The sequence below is a fragment of the Mytilus trossulus genome, chromosome 8 (genome assembly GCF_036588685.1).
Source record: "Mytilus trossulus isolate FHL-02 chromosome 8, PNRI_Mtr1.1.1.hap1, whole genome shotgun sequence".
In the NCBI taxonomy this organism is placed as follows: domain Eukaryota; kingdom Metazoa; phylum Mollusca; class Bivalvia; order Mytilida; family Mytilidae; genus Mytilus; species Mytilus trossulus.
The window spans coordinates 9,423,675-9,442,723 of record NC_086380.1 but is presented as its reverse complement, the minus strand read 5'-3'; the positions used below and the strand labels follow the sequence as shown (position 1 = coordinate 9,442,723).

Sequence of the window (19,049 nt, the reverse complement as noted above, 5' to 3'; positions counted from 1 at the left end):
CTTCGACTTTAGTCGAAAAAGCGAGACTAAGCGATCCTATATTCCGTCGTCGTCGGCGATGGCGTCCACACATATTCCACCTGTGGTTAAAGTTTTTTGAAATTTTGATAACTTTCTTAAACTATACTGGATTTCTACCAAACTTGGACAGAAGCTTGTTTATGATCATAAAATAAGATAGTACCCAGAGGTAAATTTTGTAAAACATAAATCTATTTTTTCTGTTTTTTATTTTTAAAATAATGGACTTAGTTTTTTTGCCGGGAAACATTACATTCACTCTGTAGTTTTTTTGTGTGTTTTTTTTTATTTTAATCACTTTCTTAAACTAAACTGGATTTCTACCAAACACGACAGAAGCTTGTTTATAATCATAAAATAGTTTCCAGAAGTAAATTAAAATTTTTTTTTTTTTTTTTTCACCAAATACGACAGAAGCTTGTTTATAATCATAAAATAGTTTCCAGAAGTAAATTTTGTAAAAAAAATAAATTTATTTTTTCAGCATTTTACTTTTAAATGGACTTAGATTTTCTGCCAGAAAACAACACATTCTCTCTGTGGTTAAATTTTGAAAAAAAGAATAACTTCCTTATACTATTTTAGATTTATACCAAACTTGGACAGAAACTTGTTTATGAAAAAAAGCTAGTATCAAGAAGTAGTTTTTTTTTTAAATTTTTGTACCTGTGTATCTGTATTTTAATTATAAAGGGAATATCTTTTCTTTTCTTGCAGTTAACATTACATACAGTCTGCAGTTAATGTTTTTAAAACATTTATCAGATTCATAAACTATCCAGGATTTTTACCAAACTTGGACAGAAGCTTCTTACAATCAAAACATAGTATCAAGAGGAATATTTTTATTTATTATTTTCCTCATTTTTGTTGAGCCTGTGATTGACAGCAAAAGTAGGCGAGACACTGGGTTCCGCGAAACCCTTACGGATTTTTTCAATTTACAGTTTTAAATAAATTTGTCACTGTTGACAATCACGAAACAGTCTAAATGGTTTAATCAATTCTTTCGATTTGATGTAGCTTGCAGTTTGTTTATTTTCCTGTAGATGCTGTTAATTATTTAGAAAGACATTTGTATACTAACTGTAAAACTATGTAAATAAAAAAATAATAATTCTATAATTGACTGACAAGAAATGATTTAATATTTATATTTCAGATGAATGATTGCATATAAACCTCGTAAATGATGTGGACCCTAATTTTGATTGCCTCTATTTTTGGCACGATATATACGGAATCATGTCCAAAGTACTGTGAATGCGTCTATAGAAACAAAACCAGTCAACATACCGGAGAATGTACAGGAAAGCCCGTAAAACTGACCTATATACCAAAATTTCCTAAATATATTACGAGTATAGTGTTCATCAATAATTATTTATACAATTTATCTAGAATAACACTTAGGAATATATCAAGTCTAAATATAACTCTTTTAAATCTGCAGAAAAATAGTATAAAAGTTATTGAACGAAACGCATTCCGAGATTTGAAGTTCTTGGTGCGATTGGATATATCTGGAAACAACGGAATAAGCCTTGAAAACATCCGAGATAGTCTAAATAGTCTACCGAAGATAAGCATCAACGAATTAAGACTTAACCATATGCTCTTGATTCCTCTTAATGATATGTCTGGTATTTTCGACGGATTAAACGGTAGTAAAATTAACAGGATCGAAATGAGTCATAGTTATCTTCATCCCTTTAATGGTAAATGGTTCGCTAATCTTCCTTCCTTGCATCAGCTAGACATTTCATGGAATTCTATAAAGGATGATTTACAATTGTCTGGACTTTGGAACCTAACACGTTTAAACTTAATAGGCAACTACTTCAATTTTGTTCCAAACTTTTGTAAAGCAAAGTTATACAAGTTAAAGACATTACTTCTATCTGACACTAAATTGGGTACTTTAAAGCATTTAAAAAACCATACTCGATGTTTAAATGAACTGGAAAATCTTTTTTTGAATGGAATATCAGTACCAAACATACCAAATAATGCCTTTTCTGATATTCCGTCTTTGAAAGACCTGAAGCTAATGCAATTGTCAACACAAATGGAAAAGATTGATCCGCTTGCGTTTAACAGCTCTTCTCTCAAACATCTAAGATTTTCAAAATGTAATGGATTCCTTTTCTTTCGAGGTTCTATCAGTCAAGGACTATTTGATCCAGCAAATATTTTCAAATACTGTCCAAATATCGAAGATCTAGATCTGTCTCACAACGTATTAGAATTTACACTTGAAAAGATCAGAAATATGTTCACGCCATTAAAAAAGTTGAAGGTGATTCGGTTGCGATTTCTTAATTTGGCAACTATGCCAAGTGATTTCTTTTACCGTTTTCCAAATCTTCAAGAAATACACATGGATCATAACATACTTTTGCCATGGAAAGACGGTAACTCTATTTTTCATGGGTTAACAAATCTTAAAGAGCTGCATTTACAAAACAATAAAATTGGGATGATAAAATCTACATCTTTACCAGCTAATGTAACTAAAAGTCTCCGTATATTATATCTGACAAACAATCACTTCATTTGTACCTGTGATCTCATGTGGTTTAGAAATTGGATGAAAAATACCCACGTTGAAATAATTGGAAATGAAAATTATAGATGTGAAGATAGTTCGAGACTCATAGATTATAATCCAACTGAGATTGAATGTAGAAACCTCATACTAATCAGCACAACTGTCATTGGAAGTAGTTTTTGTTTATTCTTATTCACTACTGTTCTCGTCTACTGTTGCAGATGGCGTATTCGATTCCAAATTTATAAAATGCGGTCACGAGCACGTTATTATCAGCAAGTTAATGAAGAAGATTTTAAATATAGTGCTTACGTTATATATTGTTACGAGGACATCAAATGGGTCAAAACTAATCTCATACCTAAAATGGAAGAAGAGATAGGAGTTAAGCTATGCATTCCTCACAGGGATTTTGAAGTAGGAAAAGTGTTTACTGACAATATTGTTGATAACATGAATTCAAGTAAAACTGTCGTACCAATACTTTCAAACAACTTCACTAAAAATGAATGGTGTTTATTTCAACTTAATGTAGCTCGTAGCAAGTTATCAAAAGATGGTACTGTGTCTATATTGCCAATTATGTTGGAAGAAATTCATTTTAAAAATATGAATGCAGCTTTATACTCCTTGATAAAACTGTCAAGTTATGCTGCATGGAATGAAGACGAAAATGCTTTGGAACTTTTCTGGGATCAGATAAAAAGTCATGTACAATAATTATTTTAATAATTAATCAAACGTAGAGCCCAATGATTTACCAACATATTGTATTTTTATACATAAAGTTTATTTATCAAAAGTTTTATTTGTGCTTGTTCTTTAACTTTTTATAAGGATCTCCTAAAAAGGTCGGATTAAGAGCGCTTGCCAAGCAAATTTCAATTTTATTGGTAAATATTTCCCAGAACATTGACTTAAAATAATTAGTTGATTTCCACTGGTTTGCAAACTTGGCCGAAACATTGCTGATATTAAAAATCGATATCAATTTCATGATTATTTAGCAAGAGGTGAACACATGAAAGCCATTACAATAAAATGATCTATAGAATTAAAATTTTCGACGTTTCAAAGTTTAGAGGAAAATTATTGTACAAACGGTTCTTTCAAATATATGTATGGACACGTGGTATTAATTAGATCACGTGAATGGTCATTTTTCGCGGGTTGATTTTCTTATTAGACTATTCTCTCGCCACCTTCGAACTGGTCAAGTTCAGATTTAATGTAGGTTCATTATTGTTTGATTGTTTCTTGATTTTGTACTATATGTTGGTATTTTTGTTTACTTTTGTTTATTTAAACTTTCAGTATTGTCCAAGTTCACCTCTCGAGACGATCTTCCGAGCATTAGGGTTTGGACACAGGTTTCCGTATTGACTAAGGTAACTTAGTTGTTGGTTTTTCCTGGTCGGTGGGTTCGTTCAAGACGAAGTCAATGTCTTCATTTCGCATTGAAAGCATTGTTTATATGTATCTAGATATTATTTGCATAATGTATTATGTTTGTTATGATAGATTATAATAAAATCCGGCGTCCTTCTAGTCTTGTGTGCGATCGGCAATTATAAATTGTGTTTCATATATATATTTTGTTATATATTAGTATAGTGTGTATGAACTATTTCTATGAGTTATACCTCTTGAAAATACAAATGATTAGCTCTGATCTTTGAATTTAATTTATTCCAGATAGTGTTGATATTATTATTGCTGTCACAGGACGTCATCGTTGTCATCAATCCACAAGTCATCGTCACAGAAGTATACGATTTTTCAAACTTTCTTTTTCCTTTTTTACTTTGTCTCCTCTTTGTTCACCTATGAAAGCTAGTATTATATTGTATAAACTGTTTGTTTTATATGCATGTCCATTATATTATACTGTTATTGTAACTTTATATTGTATTATGGAAAAGACTTCATCAGTATGATTTACTTGTGTCTAATCCATTTTGCTTTAATTCAGCAAATAAAATATGTTTAAACTAAATAGTGTTGATAAAAACCCAAGATATGTATTTGATTAAAAATCTGAGAAGAAGCATACACTTGAAAAAGAGGGACGAAAGATATCAGAGGGACAGTCAAACTCATAAATGGAAAATAAACTGACAACGCCTGGCTAAAAATGAAAAAGACAAACAAACATCATTTGTGAAACGGTTATTCCATAACGGCCAACCAACTTGTGACAACAACCGTAAAATGTACAAAGGGATGATTTCAACATCACCTTTTGGAACTCTTGGTTTAATAGCTATCTTGTGAGCAGCAACTCTCTTTTAAGAAAATCATGGTAGGAAGTGCAAGCACGAGAATATCGTTTCAATTGGGAGATATATACCCCGAATGCAGATGCTGCTGGAATGTTGCTACCTAAAAATGAAAAGTTCACAATTGGACATCATCTCTTTTGGCGTTAAGTATTGTTCTCAACCCACCCTCATTGTCAATTTCTAGATGTAAGTCAAGATATGAGACCGACATAACTGTATCTGTTTTTATGTTTGAATGTATCATTGTTATATTGCGCCTCGCGTTTGCACCAATAATGCATTTAAGGCAATGGTTTTTAAATAACTAGCTTCATTTGGATAAAAAGAAAACACATATACGATTTCACCAACTCTAATGTACAATTTTATTCTATATAGATATAGGAAGATGTGGTGTGAGTGCCAATGAGACAACTCTCCATCCAAGTAACAATTTTAAAAGTTAACCATTATAGGTTAAAGTACGACCTTCAACACGGAGCCATGGCTCACACCGAACAACAAGCTATAAAGGGCCCCAAAATTACAAGTGTAAAACCATTCAAACGGGAAAACCAACGGTCTAATCTATATAAATATATAGCATTTATAATGGTTCTCATTTACAGACCATTCTATCGGTGCTTTAACGTCTGTTGATTATCTCATGTAGATGACATGTATCCCAATCGTCATTTTTTGCTTGTCTATACACTCTAGAAATGCAGTCTCTTGCTGTACAACACCCCATTATTAATTGCCTCTCTTCATGCGAGACAATTCAAATTTTGATTTTGATATATATTTCCGAACGTATTCAAGTGCAAGAGCTTGCAGCTATTACTCGGACTTTATAAAACGTCACCAGTGTCGGAACAGAAAGTTGATGAGCAAAACTTGTCAAAAAACCTGTCATTCTATTTCTAAAGAAGTTCATTGTAATTTGATATTACATTATATTTAGTATACTGGATTAGGTGCCACATGTATAGCAGAATTTACTCAGACTTCCGGGGCACATGAGGTCGCTTTCCAGTTCTTTGTTGAGTTCATGTTGCTTTGTCTGAAGTTTTGTATTTTGTGTATTATTTCTGTTTGTTATTGTCTTGTTTCGCCATATCGTTGTCAGGTTATTTTCGACTAACGAGTTTAAATGACCCTTCCGCATTTTGTTTCCTCTCTTTGGTGACAATCGAATGTTTCACAATTCATATATTAATGAAAAGACCAAGTTGCACAAACGACAGTAGCTATTTACATATGGCCTCCTTTTCTTTTGATTTATAGCAATTTATATGTTACTGATATATCTTAATTGTTGTGTAATAAACTATTGACATCATCGAAGCAATTGTTACTATGACCCTTTAAAAATAATAATTACCATGATCTGTAAGGAAGTAATAAATTTATATTATTTCTTAAAGCAGTTATAAAATAAATTTTCCTTGTACTAAAGTACCTTTTTCAAAACATAGTTAATAGTTTTGTAGATTTTCAAGGTTAAAAGGTATTTTTATTGATTATTATAAAAGTGAGAAAGGTTTCTTTTTTTTTTTAAATTTTAAACATATTTTATTAATAATCACTTCTTACATCAACCCTAAGTTGCCCAAGGAAGCAACTAAGGAACACCTGGATTTTTACAGGCTCATTTGTCGGGGAAAACAAATGACAAAAACCCTCCCATTTTAAATAATCATGCTACATCTATCTTTATAAATAATAAACGATCTTTGTACACTTGTACATGTAATATAATCTATGATCTTTATATCTATACCTCACACCAAATATAATAATTTGAAAATAGTTTTCATTCTATGTTTTTTTTTCTGCTCTCAAAGGATCTACCTGTATTTATTTATAAGCAGTTTAAACTTTATATCACTTTGAACCTTTCTTTTGTTATGTTAGTTTATATTTACATTACATATCTGGTCGAGTGATCTATTGTTTAACAGTTGTTGATGATCAAGGATCGTTTTTCTTACGTTTATTCATATCTTTCTAAACCACTCTGGTTTTTTTAATTAAGGCACAACAAAATGAATTTGACAAAAAGAGAAACATATAACTTAGAGGAATTGTTTTGAAACCGGCGATAAAAAATAAAATAAATAAATAATTCAAATAGTTGTTCGTTGTTATAGTGTTTAAGATTAAAAAAAACAATGTTGACTGCTGTGCCCTCATTTTTTGACATTTTTACCTATTATGTCTGTTTATTTGTTCACAAATCGTTGTCGATATAATGGAATTTGATGTGACTGTCATACATATGAGAGGTTAAACTAGTTATAACACCAAATTTAACCCACCATTTTCTACTTCATAAAATGCCTGTACCAGGTCAGCAATGTAACAAGTTGTTGTTCATTTGCTTGATATATTTGAGGTTTTGATTTTGCCACTTGATAAGGGACTCTCTGGTTAGAATTTTCCCTGGAGATTAGTATTTTTGTGATTTTACCTTTTTCTTTTTCTAACAGCTGTTGACGATCAAGGAAACGTTTTCTTATAGTTATTCAACACTTTCATAACCACGTAGTTTCTTTAAACAAAATGAATGTGATAAAAGTACATAGAACTTTAAGAATTGTTTCGAAACTGGCGATTGAAAAGGTACTGTTTTAATTTGTTGACATAGTTGTATGTTGTTATATTGATCAGGATGATAAGATAAATTGAATGCGGTACCCGAATTTTTGACATATTTATCTATTATTTCTGATTTTGTTTTTGTTAACACACAATGGTTAATATTTTTTTTTTGCATTATGCAAGTGAGAGGTTTAGCTAGCAATAAAACGAAATTTAATTCACCATTTCTACATTGCCAAATATTAAAAATACCAGGTGTTTTCCGTCCTGTTTAACAAATCTTACCAGATAGTTAAAATTTCAGCAATGTTTCAAAGACGTTTGCAAATCATTGCCGACCAACATTCAATAGAGTTTTGCACCTTGGAATTATCAACCATATGGACAAAAGTAAGCGCCTTGAAGCTTATATTTCTCTCACGTACTAAGTAAATGTTTTTTTTGCAAAGAAATGGTCACAAATAAGTAAAAAATAATTGATGTTGGACAGATGAAATACGTTTAATGAGTTAATTGACTACCTAACGTATTATAAAAGTATAATAGGAAGGTACACTCTTAACGCTAAATATGATTATTTATTAAAATGATTATTGTACATGACTTTTTATCTGATCCCAGAAAAGTTCTAAGGCATTTTCGTCTTTACTCCATGCAGCATAACTTGACAGTTTTATCAAGGAGTATAAAGCTGCATTCATATTTTTAAAATGAATTGGCAATATAGACACAGTACCATCTTTTGATAACTTGCTACGAGCTAGAATATATTTAAAATCTTCTTCATTAACTTGCTGATAATAACGTGCTCGTGACCGCATTTTATAAATTTGGAATCGAATACGCCAACAGTAGACGATAACAGTAGTGAAAAGAAAAATACAAAAAGTACTTCCAATGACAGCCGTGCTAATAAGAATGATGTTTCTACATTCAGTCTCAGTTGGATTATAATCTGTTAATTTCGTACCATCGTCGCAGTTGTACTTTTTATTTCCAATTATTTCCACGTGGGTATTTTTCATCCAATTTCTAAACCACATAAGGTCACAAGAACATATGAACTGATTGTTTGTCAGATCTAATATACGGAGACTTTTAGTGACATTAGCAGGTAAAGAAGCAGGAGTAATCATCCCAATTTTATTGTTTGGTATATACAGTTTAGTCAGATTTGTTAATCCATGAAAAATAGAGTTTCCGTCCCTCCATGGCAGTATTATGTTGTGATCTAAGCGTATTTCTTGCAATTCCGGAAAACGGTAAAAGAAGTCTCTTGGTATAGTTGCTAAATTTAAATATTGCAGCTATATCACTGTCAGATTTTTCAATGGTGTAAACATATTTCTGATCTGTTCCACCGAAAATTGTATTACGTTGTGAGATAGATCTAGATATTCTATATTTGGACAGTGTTTAAAGATTTGTACTGGATCAAATTTTCTCTGAATAATAGACCAGTTCAAGAAAAGAAACCCCTCACATCTTTAAAATTTTATTTTTCGCAAAGACGAGCTGTTAAATGCTAGTGGATTTATCTTCTTCAGTTGTGCTGACAATTTCATCAGTTGTAGTTCTTTCAGGGACGGCAAATCAGAAAATGCATGATTAGGTATGCTTGGTATTGATATTCCATTCAAAAATAAGCTATGAACTCTGTTTAAGCATCTAGTGTGGTTTTTAAAATGCTTTAATGTACCTAGTTTAGTGTTAGATAGAAGTAATGTCTCCAGGTTGTATAACTTGTAATCGCAAAATTTTGGAACATAATTGATGTAATTGCCTATTAAGTTTAATCGTGTCAAATTCGAGAGTCCAAACAAGTTTAGATTATCAGTTATAGAATTCCATGAAATGTCCAGCTGCTGCAAGGACGGAAGATCAATGAACCATGTCCCATTAAAGGGATATAAGTAGCTATGGCTCAATTCAATATTTTTAACTTTGCTTCCATTTAAACCGTTAAATATACTAGACATATTTTCAATTGTACGCCAAAGCATATGGTTTAGTCCCAGTTCTTTGATGCTTGACTTCGGTAAGCTATTTAGACTATCTCGTACATCTCCCAAGCTAGTTCCGTTGTTTCTAGATATATCTAATCGAACCAGATGTTTCATTTCTCCAAACGCATTTTTTTCAATAACTGTTATCCTATTTTCCTGCATATTTAAATGAGTTATGCTCAGTCTTGTGATATTCCTAAATGTTATTCTGGATAAGTTGTATAAATAATTATTGACGAAAACAATATCCGTAGTATTTTCAGGAAATTTTGGTATATAAGTCATCTTTCCTCCTGTACAATTCCCAGTATATCTTCTTGTTATTTGGTTCCTAAAAATGCATGTACAATACTTTGGACACGACGTGGAATATATCGTGCCCAGAATCGATGTTATCAAAATGGTCCATATCATTGTTCAAGTTTAGATGCAAATATTAATCTAAAACATAAATTTTTAATTATACCTTTTTTGTTCATAGTTTCATATACGTTGTTATTTGACATTACCTTATGTCCGAATGTCTTGCTAAATAATTATCTATAGCTTTGATAATGAAAATAAATTAATTATTAACATAATTAAAATAGAAAGAAGTAAAAAGTAAAATCACAAAAATACAAGAACTGTAGAAAAGTAGAAAATGGTGGATTTCCTCTGAGTTCAGTATTTTTTTTATCTTACTTTTTAAACCTGGTTTTATAGCGCTAACCTTCTCACTTTGATGAAAGTCTCATTCCGTTATATTTACATTGATGCGTTAACTAAACAGACACAATGAATAAAATAGTCAAAATATGGGTACATCAGTCATCATTGTATAACAATTTTAAAAGGAACAATTTAACAGAACACAAAAACATCTCCTATCTATAAACACATTCATTGATTTGTGTGTCCGACGTCAGTATGGTCTGTTGTAAATATCATGTTTGACAACTATAAAAGTACAAAAGTGAATACCCATTTGAAAAAAATCCAATCATGTCAACTAAAATCGATATTTGTCAAAAAATTGTAATCAAGAAACTTGATGAGAGCTTTCGACTTTAGTCGAAAAAGAAAGACAGAACGATTCTATATTCCGTCGTCGTAGTCTGCGACGGTTCTCACAAATATTCACTCAGGGGTTAAAGTTTTTATGACTCTCTTAAAATCTTCTGAATTTGTACAAAACTTGGACAGAAGCTTGTTTATCATGTAGATGATCATGAGATATTATCCAGAAGTAAATTGTGTAAAAAATTTTTTTTTTCGTATTTTACTTATACATGGACTAAGTTTTTCTGCCAGGATACATTCATCCGTGGTTTGGTTAATTTTTGAATAACTTTCTTATACTATCCTGGATTTGTTTCAATCTTGGACAGAAGCTTGTTTATGATGAAAAGCTAGTATCTAGAAGGAAATGCTATTAAAATTTTGTTCCTGTTTATCCCGATTTTACTTATAAATGAACTTAGGTTTTCTTCCAGTTAATATTACATACAGTCTGCAGTTAAAGGTTTTAAAACATTTTTTAGATTCATTAACTATTCTGGATTTTTACTAAACTTGTTCCGAAGCTTCTTATTGAACATTGTATCGAGAGGAATAATGTAATTGATTTTTCCCCTGATTTATAACGATTAACAGCAAAAGTAGGCAAGACACTGTGTTCATCGGCTTTTTTTAAAAATAGGTACCCTTTTGACATGTCTAAAGTTTTACTAATTTTTTTTGTCATAATTTTTGTGAGGTTTGTGTTCTTTATCTGAAGGGTTAAACACAAATTCAAACTTTTACAATTTTAATTTGGTTAGAAACATATCAAACTTTTGAAGAAACATTTTTCCTTGAGTTCACTTTGTTAGAAAATTAACATAAATACATATAATATCATGGACAAATAAACAATATAACTTGAAACATTACTACATTTTACCTATTTTATAAAAATGAATCGCTCATAGAATTACTTCGTAAATTTTTGAAAATTATTGATTTTAGTTGAAATGATAGGACATGTTTTGAGTGGGAACTCACTTTTGCCTAATAACTGTACAATTAAAGTCATATGAAACTCAAAATTAAACAGATTCGAATATTCATATCAATTTGAACTTTAAACTTTAAGTTTTACGTATGTTAAGTTTCTTTCTCATCAAAATCATTAATGTACTGCTAATGCATTGTTTTAATCTTATTCGGCGATGTGTTCGCGTATGCATGTAATCAACAATGAGACCTCTAGTCAGAATTTCCGCCACTGCACAGCGCAAGTACGTAAAAGGATTGGTCGACGGAGGAATATACAAAAAAATTGTAATGGAAGGTTATTATTAATAAATGATTCTTCAAAAACAAATTATATACACAAAATCATTCAATAATTTTAAGGGAAAGGTATTTATTAAAAAAGGGAAAGCATGAAAATTAAAAAAAAAAAAATTGGCTCTATCAGTTCACTTACTTTTCACCCGCCCCATGTGCCCATGGATTTTTAATGTCGCGATCATGTAAACCTCGCCAATCTACTCAAACGTTAATTCACCTGTGATCAAAGAAATAATAGTTGTCAGTAATACAATATCGATTCGTAATAAAGGTAAAAAAAACCACGTGCCATACAGACTTAGTTAAGTATATATTCATGCATTGGTTCAATAATTTCGATAACAAATATTATTACACGAAGTTCTTTCTCACAACTACATAATATAGAAACGAAAACTCAAACCTTAACGCATGTAAAAATCTTTAACACTATATCATATCTTCAATTTGCTTGTCTTACATTCTGAATGATATTAGTCTTCGGGAATATCAAATAAGTACTTACTTGCCGATAACATTCAGTTCTATATTCATGAAACGTCTCCAACTTCACCTTATGACTAGATTTCGATTTTGATTGTCATTAACGGAAATAATCAGGCGGTTCAGTATTTTCAATATTCATTTCCTTTTCAATAAAAGAAAACTACGTTGTAGTCGTGTCCGTGTTTGTGTTTATTAATACAAGACGCATTTTCTGATATATTTAAAAAAAAATAACTGTTGATGTAATTGGTAGCGTAGTGTTGTCATTATAAGACATAATCAATCGACGTACAATAAAAAAATAAATCAGTTTTGTCGTACTACATACTCTTACATTCTATTGAAATAAATGTGAAATGAATTTCAGTATCGTTTTCCTTATGCTGTGTAAACAGATATTTAGTTACCTTAGAATAAAGCGAAATAGTAAGAAAGCGTCTTCAAGTGAATTTTAAAATAATACATCATTCGAAAATATAACTCAACATGCAGACATCTTATAATTTAGGTATTTCACATCGAGTCTTTTAAGGAAATATTCTTTACAAAGCACAAAAATGTCAGTATTTACCCTCAAAGCTAACAAAACCTTTAAACAAACTTATTAAGAAAGGATATAGTTACGGTACTGATGTCAGACATTAACGATAGCATATTATGGCTTTAAATTTGATTCACTTATAGGGTCTGTACATCGGAATTAATCACATTTATTCAAAAACCAGTTGTTGGCATGACACGTGTTATGTTCTTCTCATATATTTTATGATTGTAAAAATATTAAATCAATAACGGGAGGAATCGGGCTTGATATACAAATGATGAAGACATAATCTTTCAGTCATTTTAATTGGGTTTTCGAGCCGGCATGTCAGTAACTGCTGGTATTCAGTCCTTTCTGAATTTATGTATTATTGTCATTTTGTTTAGTTTTTCTTTTGTTACCTATTCTGACATCGGACTTCAACTTCTCTTCAACTGAGTTTTACTGTGCATATTATTGTGTGTTTTTTTTTCTACATTGGCTAGAGGTATAGGGAGTGGGTTGAGATCTAAAAAAACATGTTTAACTCCGCCGCATTTCTCCGCCTGTACCAAGTCAGGAGCCTCTGGCCTTTGTTAGTCTTGTATGTTTTTTAATTTTATTTTTTTTGTGTATAATTCGGAGTTAAGTATGACGTCTATTATCACTGAATCAGTATATATATATATATATTAGTTTAGTGTCAAGCTGAAGAACTCATCTGGGTGTGGGAGTTTCTCGCTGCATTGGATACCCATTGGTGACATTCGGCTGTTGTCTGCTCTATGGTCGGGTTAATGAACACATTTCTTATTTCCATTCTCAATTTTATATAATATTTGTCAGAAAGTTTGAAATATCGTAATCATTTAAAATGTTTACAAAAGATTCATCGGAGACTTACACTTTGAAAGAACAAAATACTGTAAACCAACTTATTTTCGCACCTATTTAATTTCGCAATATTCTTATTTCTTAGTGTAGTTTAATAAGTGATCTAAATTTTAAAAATTCGCGACGATTAATATTCGCGTTATTTTTCTACTTGCGAAATTCACGAAAAAAATCGCTCGCGAAAATAAGTTGGTTTACAGTAATACAATACAAACCATTATTAGTCTGCTCTGGCTTCCAATCAGGAAAAAGCTTTTCAGTCATAAATTATATTCATACTTTTACATAAGATGAGTTACCATAACAATAAACCATGTCGAAAAATATATATTTTGTTAAATGTCTTAAGTTTCATGTCGATGGAGTATTTATTTTCGAAAGGTAGTTGTACACCCGGTACAGCTTCCTTAAATAGGACTCTGATCACCACTGTGTTTCGTCTGTTAGTCTTTAAAATCTGAAAATTATCCGAAACATTGCGCAAAGTTTTTCTATGTTTCAAATAACAAAATACAGAGTAAAATCACGTGTAAAAGAATAGCCTGTTCATTAATACAGTGTACATTGCATTGTAAATAACCAATCACCAATCAAATGTTTACCCTTTCCCCCCTGTTAGAAAGCTATAATTACAATGCCAACTTAAGTTTTCAAAATATCTCATAAAAACACAAAAAAAAAAAAAAAAAAAAAAAAGGTGCTGCTTATAAACACCAAAATTAATGTTTAAGGTTAACAAAAGATTCTGCAATGGAATACATGGTTCAATTTTCTATAACTCAGATTGACCCATTTTTGTATGAAAACTGATGTGACATGTCATATTTTAATATTATTTTCCACTTGATAATGTGAGTTTTTTTCGACAAATTTATGTCATGTGTTAACGTTTGAAAACCAAATTAAAAAAAACCCAACATATTTGCAAAGCAAGAATAAACTACATTATCTAAAAAAACATTTGCAAAAATATGCAAAAAGTTAAATCACAAAAATACTGAACTTAGAGGAAAATATAAATATGCTATTGAGAATCTTAAATTATTAATGGTCAATTATTAATTTCACCTTTCGAATAAGTTCCCAAATGAACCCCGGAAAATTATTTGTCTACTAATTTGATCTTCAATAAAGTTTTAACGTCATATTTTTAATATTGTATATAAGTATAGGTCATTCTTTATTAAATATTTATATAACTATAGGTACTAAATTTCAGTGAATGTTATATTAAAATGGGTACGTTTTTTGAGGCAAAAATGGCACACCCCTACCAAAAATATATCGAAGTTACCCCCCCCCCCCCCCTCGTGAATCACATGTCAAAATCAACTAACAAAACACATAAAAAACAAATGAACAAGGACTGTCACATAGATTAAACATAGCAAATAACATGAAGAATGGCATATGAAATGTGTCAAAGAGACAGAAACCTGGCCATATGGGTCTTTAACACATAGACAATTCTGCACCCGATGACGGGCTTTAGCTGACTCCTTAATTTACCTCGCAGGTATTTGTAAAGGCGTGAAATACGATAAAATCAAATCAAATCGGTTTGATTCTAACATGGTGCGTCATCAACACGGTGAAAACCTGCAGGACACATATGAAAACCGAAAATAACATATCCTAAACATATATCACAACTAACAACAAATACATATTAATTAGGATATTTGATGGCTTTATCAATTTATGACTTTATTAACTATAGAATTAATAGATAATATTTATTCTATACAATTCGATAGAATAATCAAATTATTTACAATTTATCACTATATATTATTAACAGTATTTAGCCGCAAAAGCGCAATAATCAAAGATAAATTTTAAGTTGTTTTTAAATTCCTATTATAACACTTCCATTCACATCTACAACTCTTTAATCAAGCATGTCTTCCTTTATAACATTTACAATTCAAACATTAATCTTGTTATAAGTATAGATAATCAATACGATAGTACAAAGAGAGTAACTTAACTTTGAAACTTCAAAACCAAACTCCAAAACTGAATAGAATGCATTGACCATAGTACTTCAAAAATATCTCATAAAACATTGAAGAAACATTTATTTACAAGCACTGATACACAAATAATTATCAGAAACAAGAACAATAATAGAGAATGAAATTCGCCATTCCATCCTAAAGAAATATTTCATTTTTTTTTCTTCAAAACTATCAAAATTTTAAAGTTGTATCACATCACATAATTCAATAACTAAAAAAAACTGCCTCAAAATTCAATGTTACATTCATACAATATAAACATTCCGCTCTATATAATCGAATTGTTGAGATTTATGTTTTGACATTCAAACAAAGAAATATGTTTCAATTTTGATAGTTAAACACAGAAAGTATTAAATCTTGTCATTCACATGAACAAATATATAGTTTAACAGTGAGGTAAAATAAAGCAGCAGTATTTACCGATGTTAAAATATTTCAAATTGATAAAGAAGACGAATCGATGTGACAAACAAGATCTGATGGCATCCATGAACTCTTATTTAAGTGAACTTTGCTAAGGGTATACGTCATGAATCCATTTGTCGATTTTCATTTTGTCTAAATTCTTGATAAAATTATCTTAGCTTCCTAAAAAGTTTTCTTGAAACAATACTATACAAATGCTGGGACACTGTTTACAGAAAATAATGATGTTTGAACTTAAATTTACACTGCAGATAAACACATATGTGTATAACACACAGTATTTTTATTCAGAATTTTTAAAATCTGTTAGTTTAGCAACAAATTATCACACTTCAAATAGACGATCACAGTTTGAGTACCATCGCGGTAAAAAGTACTACATGAATATTAAATAAAACAATGCCTTCGCTGAAGCATTTATTCTAACGCACTACTATATTGCAGAATTATAGCGAAAAAGAATTAAAAAAAAACCCATCATCCTTCCATTTTGAAGAGATATTTTATCGTTTTTACAAACATGACAAAATTGACGTAGTTGTACTTAGTGACATAATTCAATGATCATTCTCTAGGAAAAAAAAACTATTTCAAAAGAAGGTCAATTGTTCAATGTTACATAAATGCAATTTTTTAATGTTACATAAATACAATAAAACATTCCGCTCTATAAAATTGAAAAGTTAAGATTAATTAAATGACATTCAAAAATAGAAATATATGACAAATATAGAACAAAAACATTTCAGAATTAGATCCTTGACATGATAAGATATGTTGTAAATCACTTTGTACCAATATTTTAATCTCATAAATAAATTAAGAACACAAATCAAGGTAAGACATTCAATATGCATAATTAGCAAATCATTTACTTCAGTAGAAGTGGACAACTAAACATCTCCTGCTTTGCATGTATCAACCGCACTGCAATTTTTTTTAAAGTGTTGAATACACTTTTGTATATATTGTTAATAAAATTATTCGAACTCCCTTCAACTTCTTCTTAACAAAAAAATCCAGATGACTATAAATATTGGGAACGAATGGTGTTTGAGCTGAAGAGGGCACTAGCTGTCAAATTCATGCTAACCGATTTGATTCAAATTCCCATATTTGACTAACGACAATGTAAAACATTTATTCAATGTCTAAAAAGTCTAATAATAACAATTTAAAGGGCATGGCTCGGGAATATGTACCCTTGTTTCGTATGTATTTTAATCTAGACGCCATCAAATTAACTATTTAGTTGACATTCGAAATACTCCGATGGTCATATGGGCGATACATACCGAAATAAACATATTAATAGAAAGTGGACTCGTGCAATTGGATTGTTCTAGGTCTGTTAATTTATATGGCAGATTACAAATCATCGTTTTATCTGTATAAGAATTATGTTTTTTGGATCTAAATATTGAATCAAATGATTTATCTTTGTTTCACTTCCAATGTTGCCTTCTTTCCCTTTATATAACTCAACACGTTTAAAGCATGCGCTATAAATCTTAAGACACAGTGTTAAATGGAATTTCACATGAATACGGATTCAATGAGATGAAATTATTCGTTTGAAAGTGAACAAGTCATCATTAATATTTCTTAGCATATTGTGACAAAATTAAACCATATTGGCCTCTAAAAAAATCGAGCTATCATTTCACTATTTCCACGCCAGGTTAACCTTCAAATCTCAATCAAACGTTTATGCGAGAAAAAAGTTTACTGGCGCGTCCTGTTGAGATTTATGATAAAAAATATCCAAAATAAAGATAGGATAGGTCGGTTTTACATCAATTTATTGTCAATCTGTAAATAATTTCTTAAATAGGAGAATGTCATGCCATATATAACTAAGTATTTCAATTAATTTATATTTTTCAAACAGTTAATTTATTAAATAAAATGACTATGTAGTTGATATTCATGTCAACACAGAAGTGCTGACTACTGGGTTGGTGATACCCTCGAGGACGTACCGTCCACCATAAGTAGCAACGACCCAGTGGTGCGAGCCTTATAATTTTGATTATTTGATAATACAACTCGGCATATGGCGAAGCATTTATTTTGAAGCAATGGAATATGTCACGATCTTAGCGAGCAAAACAAATAACAAATAAAGAAGATAACCTTTCAATCTGTAAGAATTATTTAATCCTTGTAAAAGATTTACCATAACAATCCTGTTCTTAAATAGCTAACCCCTGACAAAAAAGTAATTCTTTATGCTGAATACATACAATCAAAAACATTCCGCTTTATAAAATTGAAAAATTGAGATTAATGATATGACATTCAAGGATAGAAACGTGTGACATATGTTGACCTTTATTCACTTATAGTGCTATAAGTGCGTGGTCTATTTTGGAGGGAAAGTCAGAGAGAGAGAGAGAGAGAGAGAGAGAGAGAGAGAGAGAGAGAGAGAGAGAGAGAGAGAGAGAGAAAAAACAAAGTTAAAATTTTTCATACACATAAACAAAATTTGAGGGTGTTTTTACTTAGTTACAATAAAATAGCAATATATTTCCGATATCCAATCTCATAAAATTACAAAATGACGAGTGTTCATCTATGTAGCAAACAAACATGCAAAAAACATAAATCTAGGTTCATATAAAATTTAGCGAAATTTAAGGAATGATTTTTGTGCATAAACCTGACGTAACATAAATTGAAGGTTTTTTTTTTAAGTTTGCCATTTTCATTTGGATATAACGTATTGATCGAGCATTTGTGAGTATCAGCAAATCAAAAAGTGTCGCAAGACATGTCAATTTCGAAATAATGGGTCGACTCATTTCACGGAGTTGACGTTTTAATACGAAAACTCTTATAAAATCTTGTCAAAAAACATTCAGAAAAGATTACGATTTATGAAACAGTAAGCATAAAACAGTTTTGTCAATAAACACTCATTTAGAGTTTTAAATG

At 30.5% G+C, this 19,049-nt stretch overlaps 1 protein-coding gene across 1 annotated transcript; it reads left to right on the top strand.

The window, feature by feature from the left end:
- The first annotated feature begins 1,708 nt into the window (after positions 1-1,708).
- On the top strand, positions 1,709-3,292 carry LOC134727316 (toll-like receptor 13). Its single transcript, XM_063591694.1, has one exon. It carries the CDS (start codon positions 1,709-1,711, stop codon positions 3,290-3,292), a length of 1,584 nt encoding a protein of 527 aa, XP_063447764.1.
- The last annotated feature ends 15,757 nt before the right edge of the window (positions 3,293-19,049 follow it).